Source organism: Alligator mississippiensis, chromosome 7 (assembly GCF_030867095.1).
Source record: "Alligator mississippiensis isolate rAllMis1 chromosome 7, rAllMis1, whole genome shotgun sequence".
NCBI lineage: Eukaryota > Metazoa > Chordata > Crocodylia > Alligatoridae > Alligator > Alligator mississippiensis.
Genome location: NC_081830.1, coordinates 61,406,972 through 61,421,874, shown reverse-complemented (window position 1 = coordinate 61,421,874; position 14,903 = coordinate 61,406,972). Strand labels below are relative to the sequence as shown.

The 14,903-nt window shown below is 43.5% G+C and overlaps 1 protein-coding gene across 2 annotated transcripts; it reads left to right on the top strand.

The window, feature by feature from the left end:
* Nucleotides 1–2,331: 2,331 nt before the first annotated feature.
* COMMD2 (COMM domain containing 2) lies at nucleotides 2,332–12,476 on the top strand. 2 transcript variants are annotated; one of them, XM_059731029.1, is made up of 6 exons: nucleotides 2,332–2,465; nucleotides 2,561–2,638; nucleotides 3,263–3,345; nucleotides 4,818–4,991; nucleotides 11,569–11,681; nucleotides 12,416–12,476. In XM_059731029.1, exons 1-6 carry the CDS (start codon nucleotides 2,399–2,401, stop codon nucleotides 12,459–12,461), a joined length of 561 nt encoding a protein of 186 aa, XP_059587012.1. In that variant the 5' UTR covers nucleotides 2,332–2,398; the 3' UTR covers nucleotides 12,462–12,476. The 2 variants fall into 2 exon arrangements, with proteins under 2 accessions (XP_059587012.1, XP_006259232.1); XM_006259170.4 differs by lacking the exons at nucleotides 11,569–11,681; nucleotides 12,416–12,476 and adding an exon at nucleotides 6,186–6,817 and having other exon boundaries at nucleotides 2,342–2,465.
* The last annotated feature ends 2,427 nt before the right edge of the window (nucleotides 12,477–14,903 follow it).

Below are 14,903 nucleotides of genomic sequence, written 5' to 3'. Positions count from 1 at the left end.
GGCCCAGTTACTTGGCATTTGAAAAGCTTAAAAAGTCTTAACTTGCCTTTCTCATAATTGTAGTGATATTCCACTTACTCCTATCAGCTAACGTTGTAGAGAATAAAACATATTTAAATGAGCAAGAGTTAGTTGGATTATATCCCAACTCTAAGATTGTATTACTTACATCTGCAAAGCATATTCAGATACACAGGTTGCTTTGTCTCCTGCTGAAGTCCTTGGGAATTTTGAAATTGACTTTAGCATGAGCAGTATGAGAACCACAGTTACCATGAAATACTCTACCATCTACACTGTCACATGACTAAATTGGAAATACCATCCCAGGAATGACATCTGCCCCTGGAGGCTAGCGGGGCATGGCGACTGCCTGTGGGCGGTGGTGGTAGCAGAGGTGGCGGCGGTGGGGGCATGGTGGCAGCGAGCGGGAAGCTCCCGCAGGTGGCCACGGTGGTGGCGGTGGCAGGGAGAGGGGTGGTGAGCACTGACCAGCGGTTGGCAACCACCCACAGACACTGCTGTCAGTGGCACCCAGCGGCGATTGGCAACCACCTGCAGACACCGCCAGCAGTGTTAGCGGCGGGGGTGGGGTGGTGAGCGGCAACTGCCTGCAGGTGCGGCTGGCAGCATCGGCCAATTACACAGGATGCACTGCCAATCTCAGGGGGTGGATGTGCACCCATGTGCACCCCCTACGCTTCACCAATGTACCATCCCATACACAGAGAACTATATTACACCAGGGCTGTCCAACTGGTGGTCCGCAGACTGCATGTCACTGAGGGGTTAATGTGTAGTTTCCCTTATTCCCGGTCTGATGCCACATCTCCTTTGCTCTCCTGCTGCTGCTGTGAAAGTCGCAGGGCATCTTTTGTCTCCTCCAGCTTCTGTTGTATGCCCCCGCATTTAGGGGATGAGCAGAGCAGTGTCACCTGCAGGGCAGAGGGAGCCAGTGCTGGGGGAGCTTTGGGGGACTCTGCAATGCAGAGGCTGGACCGGTGTAGCGCAGCAGTTGTTACCCATCTTAAGATACAGGGGCCGCATGGTGCACACCATACCTTTACAGTGTGGGAGGGGCTTTTGGGATACAGCAGGGTATCCCTCATACCTCAAGGGCAAAAAGCCCAAGGCTGAATCAATTAAATCTTTGTAGGTTAGTCTAAGCTGTGTAGATTGAACCATTAAGCAAGTAAACAGATGTTCACTTTTGATTATGAAATGCACCCAGAAGCTTGGGGGGCACCTAGAGCACACCTCCCTGCTCTGCAGGAGCAGACAGCTTGGGCCAAGGCTAGCCCACCCACCCCATGAGGCAGGGTTTGCAGGGAAGGTGCAAAGCATCTTGAGATGCTGGGGGACTGTGAGTTAACTTGAATATGAAAGGGATCTGGGACAGAAGTTCAATAAACCAATTTAACTTAAATCAGTTAAGTCTGATACTACTTCCATCCAGGTTTATCTAAACCTGGTTTTGGCCATTTTGAAAGCAGGTGACATGTACTGAACTTCAGTTCTGTTACAGATTTGAGCAGGTTTCCGGTCGCTTATACCAGTTTATGTAATTTCTGTCCCTAGCCAAGGGGCCTGTCAGGGTTCAGCGAGCAGCTCCTGCAATATGTGCCCAGGGTGTGTCGTCTGCGTGGCGTGTGGTTCAAGGAAGCGGGGCCTGTTGCCCTGAGCTACTTGCAACTTGGACGGCCCTGAATTACATAAAATGAAACCTCCTGCACTGGCAAGGCAGGTGGACTAGATGCCCTAACAGGTAATTTCCATGTCTAACTCCTGGAAATCTCTGAACATGATATGCAGTTAACACTTTCAGGTTAAATTTCTTTCCTGCAATGTAAAATGATAAAAATCATATTTGAGGCTGTTATTTCTGTGGGAAGGAGAAAGAACAATGAGCCTGTGTGGCACCCTGGGTAGTTAATCCCTTCCCTTCTCACTCCTTCAGACATAAAGGGCAGGTAAGCCACTCTTACCATGGGATATGTTTGCCTAGTGCCTGACGACACCTCCCATTCTGACGTTTTCATAACGTTTCCAACCCGTGCACTGAAAACAGAGGCACACAAAAAGACGGAGATTCTATTTTTACAAAAACAACTAATAATCAGCTTTACTTTTATACTTTTAACCAAGGCTTAGCCGAGAACGGCCCCTTTCCGAATCCCAGCCCCGCCCACGCGCGCGCTACCTGGCTCCCCCTGTTGGCCAGCACCAGCGGCGCGGGACGCCCCGGGAAACACAAGGGCGCGCGCAGGCCCCGCCCCTGGCCCCTGGCCCCGCCCGCCGGGTCAAGAGCAGCCAATCGCCGCGCTCGGGAAGGCCGCCTCAGAGCCCGCCCCGGGCCTGCAGCTGACAGGAAGCGGGGAAACGGCCGCGGGCGGGGAGGATGCTGCTGGTGCTGTCGGAGGAGCACAAGGAGCACCTGGGCTTCCTGACCCGCCTGGACAGCGCGGGTGCGAGGGCGGCGGCGGGGGGCGCTGCGGCAGGGCGGGAGGCGGCGGGGCCGGGCCGGGCCGGGGGCTGAACGTGCTGTGCCGTGTCGTTGCAGTGGCGGGCGAGCTGGGCCGGCTGGCGCTGGAGTTCCTGCGGAAAGGCGCCAACGCCAAGGTCTACGAAGGAGCCGCGAGTAAGAGGCGGAGCAGTCAGGACCCGCGGCTAGTGAGGAGGAAGCGGCTCGCGCCCCGCGGGTTTGGGTGTATTCCGGCCCGGGGCGCTGCAGCCGCCGCAGCAGCCACGACGAACGGCCTGGTGCTGCGACCCTGCCGCCAGTCCCCGCCTCCGCGGCTCGCTGGTCAAAGAGACCCCTCTCCCCTCCTTTTGCTGCAGATGTGTGGGGAGGAGGGTGTCCATGCAGCGAGGGGAAGACTTAATGGGGCTGTGACTAAAGGAAAATCGGGTAGCAAACTCCTTGAGAAACAAAGCCCCCTTGTCTGTTCGCTACGGCAGCACTCGGTGTTGCTGGTGATGACTACGTGGAGATAAGTGGGCTTGAGTTTTGCCTGGGTGTCCCTTTAAAGCAGGCTTCCCTCTCCAAATGGCACTGCCAACAGTGGTCACTTTGCTGTCAGCCCGGTTACCATCCATTCAGTAATAAGCGTACAGGTTGGGGTTCTTTCAAGGTATGTCATCTACCTCAAATCACCCAGAATATTAAGCCTCTCCTGCTTCTGCTGTGCATTTTATTTAATATTAAACTTTTTTTAGTCTGGGCAGGTCAATGACAAAGTGCCAATCTGTGTCCTCTTTTCAGGAAAACTCAATGTTACAAGTGATGTTGTTCAACATGGAGTCGAAGGACTAACGTATCTTCTCACTGAGAGCTCTAAGCTCATGGTAAGGATACACTCAGGATAGTAAGTGAAGGGGTGTGGATTTGAGAGTAGAAGTTGGGGCGGTGGAGGGAATAGAAAGCTTCTGTATTAATTCTGCAAATGCTTTAGCATGGGTTCAAGTCAACAAACCACTTTGGTGTTGGGGAGGTAGAACAGAGAGGGTGTAAATATGATCTTGCTCAGATATAGTATTGCTTGTTCTTGAGTATCCCAAAGCACAGTGTACACAACTTAGTCTACTTCTCTTAACATCTGCATTTTGGTGATTCTGAAATTTAAACTTTACAGCATGGGTGCTTACAGATGGGGGGGGGGAAACGGTGCTTTAGTTTCAGTTTGGCACACCCCCATGCCGAGTACAGCGCGTGCCCAGAAGAGAAATTGCCTCAGTTTGACTAATTGAACGAGTTAACTAATTGAATCGGCTGTTGGATAAAAATGCCAAAAAGCCCTGCTGAAGCGCACAAGTTATACAGACGCTGGTGAGCCGGTTCAAACTGATGTGAATCCTCTTCCAGCAAAGCACTGTTTTGGTTCTGCCGCACACCCACTCAACACATCTTTCAGCAGTCCAGGTTGACAGTACAAAGCAAATGGATGCAACAGTTTAAGATGGGGGAGAAACAATGTATTATGCTTCAAGAATAAACTGTCTAGTTGAAAGCAAAGGGGAACTTACATTTTTTTGAGAGAGAGCACTTGGACGTTGCTTTCAAGAGAGCCTGGAGTAGTGTAAACTGATGTTTTACTGGATTATGTTCAGTATATATGGTATTCTTAAGGCATATCTATCCCAGGCAACATGTGGTTTGGCTTGCTTAGCTTGTGAAATTCTAACCAGATATTGTCAAAAGGTAGCATGGATATTGGCAGATATGAAAAGAATAAATGGAAGGTAGATGATAAAAAAAAAAAAAAAATTTCCCATTGGAAAGATTGCTCACTACTGCTGTCTGAGGATACCTGAATATTGCAAATGCCTGAAGGTAAAAAAAACAAAACAAAACAAAAAAAACAAAACAAAAACCAGTCGCATAGTAATTAACCTCAGGTAGGCCGGCCTTTTGGTTGAACAGAACTTGCCATGGAGCTCTAGTGCAAAATGACAGTGGTTTTCTTTAAGCACATGACCCTTTCCAAAATTGTAGAAAATGAGAACTGCATCATAATAAAAAGTATAGGTGATCAGGGATGATCCTACCGAACTAGGATGATCCAAGTGAGAAGAACTTTTTGAATTGGCGTTACATCAGTTCAGAAATTACAGCCAACAGTAATGTACGTATCAATGTATTAAAATTGCATCAAATGATTATAATTTTTCTAATGTTAATGATGCTACACAGTTTGTAATAATGCATTATTAATTGCTTTACTACCTAAAAATGAAGAACATGACAAATATCATATTGAAGAGCAAGTAAAACAGTACCCAGGTCATTCTTTGTTTAGCTCTAAACTGTTACTTTCCAGATTTCTGAAATAGACTTCCAAGACTCTGTGCATGTTCTGGGATTCTCAGAGGACTTGAACAAGTTATTACTTCAGCTTTACCTTGACCATAGAAAGGAGATCCGAAGCATTCTTGGGGAATTGACACCAGAACTACCCAGTTATCATAGCCTTGAATGGAGATTAGATGTGCAGGTAATAAAATTAAATTAAACTTAAATTATATGTTACATAAATTTGATAGCACAGGCTTCTATGAAAGAGAAGGTAAATTGCGAAGCTATTTCAGTGTTTGTTTTAATGCAGTTTGAATTCACTGCAATTTTAAATTTGTGTGCTATATCAAGGGATAACTTTGTCTGGACTACTTAATTGCTTTTTTAAATCTTTGGCATGAAATGAAATGATTTAATTGGAGCATTAAATACATTGAAGCATTTAATATTATCAGCGATTTTAATGATGAAACTAGACATGCATGTGTATGTTCAAAACTCAGTTTGGTTTTTGAATAATATTGCAGAAATATTGTGAATTCTTAATGTGATACAGGTTTCTCTTGCTTTATGTATGTTCTTTATATGCGAATTCACTCTTGTGCAATGACCCTTTTTACACCCAAAACTCGTTATAGGCAAGGTAAATTCGTTATATACCAGATAAGTCTGTAGAGGAAGGGGCTGGGGGAGGGTTGTGGCACAGCCCAGCGGCTCCAGGCAGGTGGCATTGGCTGCTTCTGGGGCTTCAGCAGGGAGCAAAGTGGAGGGAACTGTCAGTGGGTGCAGGGTGGGTGGGTGTGGCTCTTCATGCTATGCACACCCCAGGAGGGCTGGGAGGCTGTGCTGGGCTCTTCACAGGGGGCATGTGCCCCTGGATCTGTGCGTGGGATGAGAGCAGGCTGTCTTTGTGGGCTGGGGCCAGCAGCGGAACTGGGCTTTTCCCGGTGCTCCGAGCAGGTGGCAGCCTGCTCTCTTCCTGTGTGCGGATCGGGGGGGGCACGTGCCCCCTGGGAAGAGCCCGGCACAGTCCCCCAGCCTGCAGCCCCCCTGGTGTGCACATACCAGCAAGAGCTGCACACCCCGCCCACTGACAGTTCCCTCCACTTTGCTCCCTGCTGCAGCCTTGGGTGCAGCTGCACTCCTCCCCGCCCCATCCCTTCCCTAGCCCCAGCCTCACTCCCTCCTTCTCTCCCTGCTTTGGGAACGTATCCCTATTTGTTACCTTATAAACTGGGTTCCCTTTTTGCAAATTTGAGTTATGCACAGTTTTCTGAGAATGCATGATGTACCTCATAAAGGGAGGAAAACCTGTACTGGAGTTCCTAATGCGTTTATTCTTTGTAACACTTAGTGTTTCCATATCCCCCTCTCATAATCATCTCCCATACAGCTTGCCAGTAGAAGTCTGAGACAACAGATTAAACCAGCTGTGACTATGAAGCTGCACCTTAATCAGAATGGTGATCAGACTACCAAAGTGTTACAAACTGACCCTGCTACACTTCTTCATCTGATTCAGCAACTAGAACAAGCCTTGGGAGAAATGAAGACGAACCATTGTAGGCGAATAGTACGCAACATGAAATAGCATTTAATTGTGACTATCATCTCACTAATACATGAAATGAGAGTTAAAAATAAAAAAATAAAGTCAATGTTCACAGACATAGTTTGAAGAAAATAAGCATCTGGATCAGATGAAAACCTTTCCTGTGCCAAAAACTTAGGCCAGCGTTTATAGGCTGAACATCCTTTGATGATAACTCTACGAAGCTACTAACTGTAAGATCAAATAACTGTCTTTTGCTTGAACTGCATTATTGGAAATTCTACATACTGCTTATAGATGCTTTTTTCACTCAAAATTAGTTAACTTACTTGAAGAGCTTTTTTTTTTTTTTTTTAATATCATGTAGGGCTGCTTCAGTATAATACGAAGTTGTAGATTCATGAATACTTATCAAGCAGTGTTTTGGTTGTTTTCCTTCCTTGTTAAAATAAAAAATAAACTAACTAATTTGGCATGATGTTTTACCAGATTCTTATTTGTTTGATCACTGAAAATAACTTTAAAATGCTCTCCTCTTCCAGACTGGAAGCCAAATTAATATTTCATAGGAAATTTAGTTTCCACTGATTTCAGGAATAGAAGCAGGATAAAGCAGGAGTTTATTAACATCTTACTGTTTTAACAGTGTAAGGATGTCGATAATATAATATGGTATCGCAACCCTGACTTTTAAGAAGGCACTTAACTACCACAGGGAGGCAGTCAGTAATAGCTTTCTTATGGAATTAGGTGGTATACAAAACTCAGTGGCTGTGCATAAATTAATAACAAAGGTTAGCAATAGCAAAAATATAATTTTGAACTTGGCAATGATGACAGCTTTCAAAGAAAGCTGTTAAGAAAATACAATTAAGTGCAACTCTTGCTTCATTCTTTTTTCAGTTCTGATTAAACCATTCTGTGGCTTAGATTTCATATTTACAAGTCGGGTATAGCAGCCTTTGTTTTTCTGTTTCTTCTGCTGCTGTGGAGAGAGAGATTTATAATAGAAACATTGATTTAATTATTGCAACACAAATGGTATTACTCTAAAGAAGTCAGTGTCTAATAGTGATGATAAATGCAGAAGTCCCTTCATTCACACTGAAATATAACATTTTATAGCTTTTGTAACTGGGCTGTTAAATATTTTCATTGTGTTGTTTACTAATGGGAGTGCATTATATATCACAGAACCGTTACTGGAGAGAGGCTGAAAGTTTTGTGCTCCTATCATGTTGTCTTCCCCTTCTTCCACAATGATGTGATAAAGATTGCTTCTGTCATATAAATTTTCTGTTTTCAAATCCAGTTATTTTTGTAGTTTGGACTTATGCTGCTTTTCAAAAGTAATACTTCAAAGGTATGTCAACCCATGATAGTGCTTGCTATTTAAAAAGAAAGCCTCGTTGAAGATGTTTCAGTGTTATCTGTTTTATTTTTAATATTAGTATTCTGGTAGGAGTAGAATAGTCAACAGTCATGGTCCCCTCAGAGTTGTTTCTTCATACAGAACTACTTAAATTTGCTACCATCTGTGACAGTAGTTTCTAATATATTGAATATTTTGCTACCCATTGTTTAATAAGGCCAGCCAGCTGGTTGTAGAAGGTTTTACTATATCACATCTACAAAGTTCAAATTAGGTTTTGTTAAATTCAGATTAGAGCGTTTATTTGATTGCCCCAAATCCATTCAGTTTGGTCAGTTGTAGTTCATCTGTGGTTGCTATAATCTGATGTGGGAAAAAACAGCTGATTGGGTACAGATCTTTTTGTGGTCAGGCTCTAGACTTTGAATGGATTTGAAGTACAATGTATCTGCAAGAGGGTTAAGCTGGCTTTGCATTAGTGAAGGTGAAATAACATGTGGCTGTGAACCATGTTCACTCTGGTTTAGATATAGTGGTGATTTATAAAGTGTTGGATGGAAAGAGCAACACCATTTCTTCCTTCTAACGTCACACCTCTCATACATGATCCTTAAGAGGGCCTATTATATTGTAGGTCCCTTGAAATGCTTGTGACTCACTATTTGCTAGTGTAGAGAATAAATGCATAAGGAGAAAGACTGTTGCTAAATTTTAGCTTGTTGGGAAGAAAAATATTCAAATTGTTTTGTTTCTGTATGGGTGTATTGTACTTCCTAGATCTAGGGATAGTATAAAGTAGGAAAACACACTGAAACTTTACTACTTGGCATCTCCATCTTGCTTCTTATTGTAGTAGTTGCTGGTCTTGCTGTTTTTAGAGGACAGGCAAAAATAGTTTTATGCTATTTGCAGCTTCTTCCTCTTCTCCCTACTGAAGTCTCCTGGCTCAGGCCCTGATCTAAAGTCTACTGAAGTGATTAGGAGTCTTTCCAAAGCACTCTGGATCAGGCCTCAGTTGTCTGATATCATTTGCCTTGATTCCACAAGGGACTGCAGATGGCTCTTACACCTTTCCATCGTTTTACGCTTGCTAGCACCACGGCCGAAAGAGACTTGGGGATCATGATTGACCACAAGATGAACATGAGCCACCAATGCAGTGTGACAACAGGCAAAGCAAACAATACTCTGGCTTGCATCCATAAATGCGTCTCAAGTAAATCTCAGGATGTCATCCTTCCACTGTACTCAGCCTTGGTGAGGCCGCAGCTGGAGTACTGCACTGAATTCTGGGCTCCACAATTCAAGAAGGATGTGAAGAAGCTTGAGAGAGTCCAGAGGAGAGCCACATGCATGATCAGAGGGAAAGAGAATAGGCCTTATGAAGAGAGGCTGAGAGCCATGGGACTCTTCAGTCTGGAAAAGCACAGGCTCAGGGAGGACCTGGTGGCTGCTTTATAAGTATATAAGAGGTGTACATCAGGATCTGTTCACCAGAGCGCCCCAAGGAAAAACAAGGACCAACGGTCATAAACTCCTCCAAGACCGTTTTAGGCTCGACATAAGGGAATATTTCTTTACTGTCTGAGCCCCCAAGACCTGGAATAGAATCCCTCCAGAAGTGGTGCAGGCACCTACTCTGGACTCATTCAAGAAGCATTTGGATGCTTATCTTGCTGGGATCCTTTGAACCCCAGCTGACTTTCTGCCTCTGGCGCAAGGAGCTGGATTTGATGATCTTCAAGGTCCCTTCCAGCCCTAACATCTATTAGGACTATCTTTAAAAAGAAAACTGGTCACAGACTGAGAGAACTGACACCAAGATTACTTCAGATACATGCACAGAGCAATGCACGGGGCTAGCTTACAGGTAGGCAACATGATGGGGAGAAGTTTCTCCAGTTCTAATAAATGCAGGCTAACCATTAAATAGGTAGCTTTAGCTCACATGAGGCTGGAAGTTTTGTTTTTGGGTCTCTCTCTCTTTTTTTGTTTCCCATCCCTGTCTCACCACAACATCTGTGGGAGCTGTATTACGTTATGCATAAACTGCACCAACAGAAGACAGTGCTAGTGTGAAGGAAGTTTTAAAATTATACGTGAAACATGTTGGCTAGTGAATGTGCAGCACTAATTTTGATTTTATTCAGTCCCATTTTATTGAATTAGTGTTTCAGTTGTGAAGTGCAGATGTAACACAGAGGACAGCACAAGCTCTCAGTGCTAGTACCCCCTGAGCTTTTGGTTAAGTTCAGATTGGATAGGAAATGTTTACAACTTGAATGTAAATCTTACCCAGTACTAGAGCACACATAATGAGGAACTAGTTATAAAATAAACAAGTACAACATTTTATTTATAACTTTGCTTTGAAGTATTGACCCCTGAATGTATGGAGAGCAATAAGGCCTTTTCTACTTCTTGCAAATTACCTTTGTTTTTTTACCAATGTCCCTCATTCAAATCCAGCTAATGTTTTAAATAGCCAGTCTTTTTTCTTCCAATTCAGCTCCAGCTTTCTGCTTCTAGCAATACAGAGCTAATTCTGAGCTCACTTCCGTAGCTTAAATAACAGTGAACAGGAAGAGATCTTGATTTTGTAACATGAATAAAGCCTGACTTCTGCCCAAAAAAGGAAAAATAAGCTTAATAGATCTGGGCTGCCTCATTCACTCATACTCCCATTCTAGGCAACAAGACACGAGTGAATAAGGGAGTGAGATTTGGCTCTTAAAATCAGCGTGTATTTATGTTGATGTCATACTTTAAGGGCAGCATTGCATAATATCTCTCTCTTTGGGTAGTAGTATTGGTTTCAGTGGGACTTTTTTGTGTCTTAGTGCTATTAAGCATGAATAGGAGTAATGGAAGTTTGGTTATACTAAACAGACTGTAAACATTCATAGAATCCAGTGAGTCTTGGGCCCTAATCCATTAGTGCAGTACCGCAGCTTTGTGCTTCTCCACCCGTGCAAAGCTTCAGTAAGGTCGGCTTAGTAACCCATGGAAGGATCACAACACAGCAAAGCAAGAGAGTATCAAGTCCCTATGCAAACTCTTGCACCGCCCTTACAGTCTGCTAAGGCAGGGGAATGACTGGTGGGAAAGAGCAATGGTCAAACTGTCCCTGGCTGCCAGGGTAGGCCCCAAGACCATTGTCAGCCACTGCAACTTGGAGCAGCTGCAAAACCCCTTGTTTTCTGGGCATTAGATTTGCATGTAGCCAAGTGGGAGTAGACAGTGGCTTTAAGCTTCTTTTGTATCCTCCCTCTCTGTCTTTCACTTGTATTCCTTTGTTTTTAAATATAAAAATATTTTGTAATGCACAATATAGTTTTAGAGCTGTTGCTATAGAGAAATCTGTGTCATGTGTAATTCATGAAATCAGCTTTGCTTTATGTAAACACACAAAAAGCTTCTGAGCCTAAAATAACTATCTTTTTTTTAGAAAACTTGTTAAGACTGAGAGAATGCAAACTTGGTTTATATATTATCGCTGAATTTAATTATAACTCACAGATAATGGAAGCCTTTAGTAAGAACACTGGTATAAACTTTACAATCAAATAAAAAAATAATAATTAAGTATTGATGCTTAAGGCCTTTCATTCAAGAATCTTGAAACAGTTTACAAGCATTAATGAAGTGAATGGAGAGCATCCTGTCGGCAATTTAAGGTCTTGCCACTCTTATGTTCAAAAGCTGTATTGCTATACCATCTTCAAACACAGACCTTTTCCGCAGTTTTTCAATCTGATGCATTTAATTTCACTGTAAGAGATGCTTATGTTCCAAAAGTCAGTATAAATGGCTTCTTTACCAAACAAATCTGTTTCTTATCTTTATTTCAAGATACTGCAACCAGCTTTTCCTGGGCAGACCCATGTACCTACCTTGTCCCCTTGGGGAGGTGGAGGGAAGGTTGTGCAGGTGCAGAGGTCCAACTTCAAAGAACAGCTGGCAAGGTAAAGGACTTGATATTTAAAGCAGGAGTAGATTTTTTTTTTTTTTAAATAGGACACTAAGCAGGGTTTGACTCCAGCCATCTGCTTCCCACTTAGGTTTATGGTGTTGTTATGTTTCTTTTAACCACTTCAACAGCAGAGGGCAGAAAACTTTCATTTTCTGCATCTACCAATTACAAGCAGTTTTAACTATAAAACTATATTCAGTGTTTTGTGCTCTAAAGAATGGCAGAATCCAGAGACTTGATTGAATATTAGCTTTAAGTATAATGGGTGACGTTGAAATGTTTTTGAGGGGGCTATAGTTGACCCATATTTTGGCTTACATTTCTCTTGGATTCCACAGCTCATACTTGTATTTTAAAATACTAATCAGTGTTATAATTGTTTAGTGCTTCAAAGTGCACTGCTGTTCCTTGCACTCCTCCATAATAGTTTTAAGTCCTTCCTTATTAATCTCCCTAAAGATTTGCCATGGGCCTGCACCATTGCTACTCAGTCTCGAAGTGAGGAAACCTGTATTCTGTCCCTGAGTATACTATGATCATATTGTCCACTGAAGTCTAACTAGAATCCTGTCTAAAAAGATAAAGCCTTTTTTAACTTTAAATGTTAAAAAAAAACATAATTTAAAATCAAAATTGGATACTGCTTGTGTGAAACAAATATCCATCAACTGTATAAAAATAAGGGTGTGAAACTAGATTGTATTATTTTTGTTTCAAATTGTGCAGAAAACTCCAGGTCTCACTTCTTGTAGTCTTTCAAGGCTTGAAATAGGTGGCATGCAATAAAGAAAAAGCTGTTGAGAGAGTCTGGTAAGTAGTCCACCTGCCAAACTGACCTTTAGTTTATTTGGCTAAAACGTACAAAAGGAAAAGCAAGCCTTCTTTCCCACCCAGTTAGCTACTGGGTCTGGAGTGTTGTACTAGCCCAGCTCTGTGGAGGCTGCCTTACATTGCTGTTTCAAGTTAAATGAAGGTGGTGAAGTATTGAACCTTCATGCTTTGGCTGGCTGAAGATTGATTTAGCAAATAAGCCCTGAACTGGTATAATTTTAAATCTCTATTTATACGGAACTACACTGGGGAAAGAGATGTGCATTATTGTGAGAGCATATTTTCGTTGGTAGTTTGAAATGTGTTCAGGGTTCAAATGTTACTAGTTGTCCAGCATGAGATGGGTTAGTGGGAAAACTGTTGAATGAAAAATTAATACAGTTCATACCATAGTTCTGCAAGGGCTTTTTTGAGAGTCTGAAGTAAAGGGGTTATTTAATTATCCTGATGTAAGACTGTGATATGAGTTACAATTTATGGTAGAGAATATATCACTCCAGATGCTATTTCAATCAGTTTATCAAAATGCTATTCCTATCACCTGCCCACAACAGAAGTCATACTAACAATACATACACCCAATTTTACCTAGGTGAAAATACCATTCAGGCTGAGATATAAACCACTCTAATCAAGCCTGTTGCAGAACATAAGGTTTTCCCACCATTTACTTGCTATCACCACTTTATTTTTCTCTTCTCTATCCCACCTACTTACTAATATATAGAAATGTTGCAGACAAAAAAGCTTGCAGAAAGATATTTTGTTGCGATTTCTTAGTTGGTCTAGTAAAAGGTATCATCTCTGAACCAGGTGTTCTAGATTTTTTGCATTTCTTTTTGTCTTGGACCAACATAGATTCATAGACTGTAGAGTCAGAAGGGACCACGAAGGATCATCATGTCTGACCCCCTGTCCCAGGCAAGAAAGAGGACTGAGGTCTGATGACCCCAGCCAGGTGCCTATCTAGCCTCCTTGAAGACCTCCAAGTTAGGTGATAGTACCACCTCTTGGCAGCCCATTCCAGATTCTGGCCACCCTTACTGTGAAAAATGTCTTCCTAATGTCTAACCTGAATGTACTCTCCACTAGTTTGTACACATTATTCCTAGTTACTCCTAGGGGTGCCTTGGTAAATAGTGCATCTCCAATTCTCTGTTGTCCTCCCCTGATAAACTTACAGGCTACAAGGTCTCCCCTCGAACGTCTCTTGCAAAGGCTGAAGAGATACAGATCCCTCAACTTCCCTTTGTAGGGTCTTGCACGGAGGCCACTAATCATACAAATGGCCCTCCTCTGGACCCTCTCCAGATTCTCTGCATCCCTCTTGAAGTGTGGCACCCAAAACTGGATACGATACTCCAACTGCAGCCTGACCAATGCCGTATAGAAGGGGAGCGTCACCTCCCTCAATCTGTTGGTCACGCATCTACTAATGCAAGATAAGGTGTGATTGGCTTTGTTGATGGCTTTGTTATACTGCCAGCTCGTGTTCATCTTGGAGTCAACTACAACTCCAAGATCCCTCTCAGTGGCTGAGCTGCTGAGGAGTTCATCCCCCAACCTATAGGTGTGCTGGGGATTCCTCCTCCCTAGGTGGAGTACCTTGCACTTGTCTTTGTTGAATTACATCCTATTTCATTCTGCCCATTGATCCAACCTGTCCAGATTAGCCTGTATCTGCTCCCTTGCCCTCCGGTGTGTTAACTTTGCCCCATAACTTGATGTCATCTGTGAACTTGGACAGGGTGCTCTCCACACCCCCATCCAAATTGCTGATGAAGATATTAAATAACACTGGTCCAAGGACCAAACCCTGTGGGACACCACTGCCCACCTCCTTCCAGGCCAAGAACGACCCATCCGCCACCATAGGAACTGAGTGCAGTTCCTAAGGCAGTTGGCCACCTGCCAGACTCTGTAAATGTCTACTCCACAGCCTGCTAGCTTCCCTATGAGAATAGAATGTGAAACTGTCTCAAAGGCCTTCTTACGGTCCAGGTTAGATGACATCTGCCTCAGCTCCTGTGTCAAGGCAGTGTGTGACTTGGTTGTAAAAAGGCTATAAGGTTTGTCAGGCAGGATCTACCTGTGACGAACCGATGCTGGCTTCCTTTCAGCATCATTTCCCCTGCTTGGCCTTCACAAATGCACTCTTTAATGATTTTTTCCAGTGTTTTCCCAAGGATAGAGGTGAGACAGACTGGCCTAAAGTTACCTGGCTTATCCCTTCTCTCCTTCTTAAAAATGGGCACTATATTGGCCCTCTTCCAGTCCTCGGGGACCTGGCTGGAACAGCATGAGTGCTCAAACAGCCGTGCCAGCAGCTCAGCTATGACACTGGCCAATTCTTTCAGCACCTGTGGATGGAGGTCATCTGGGC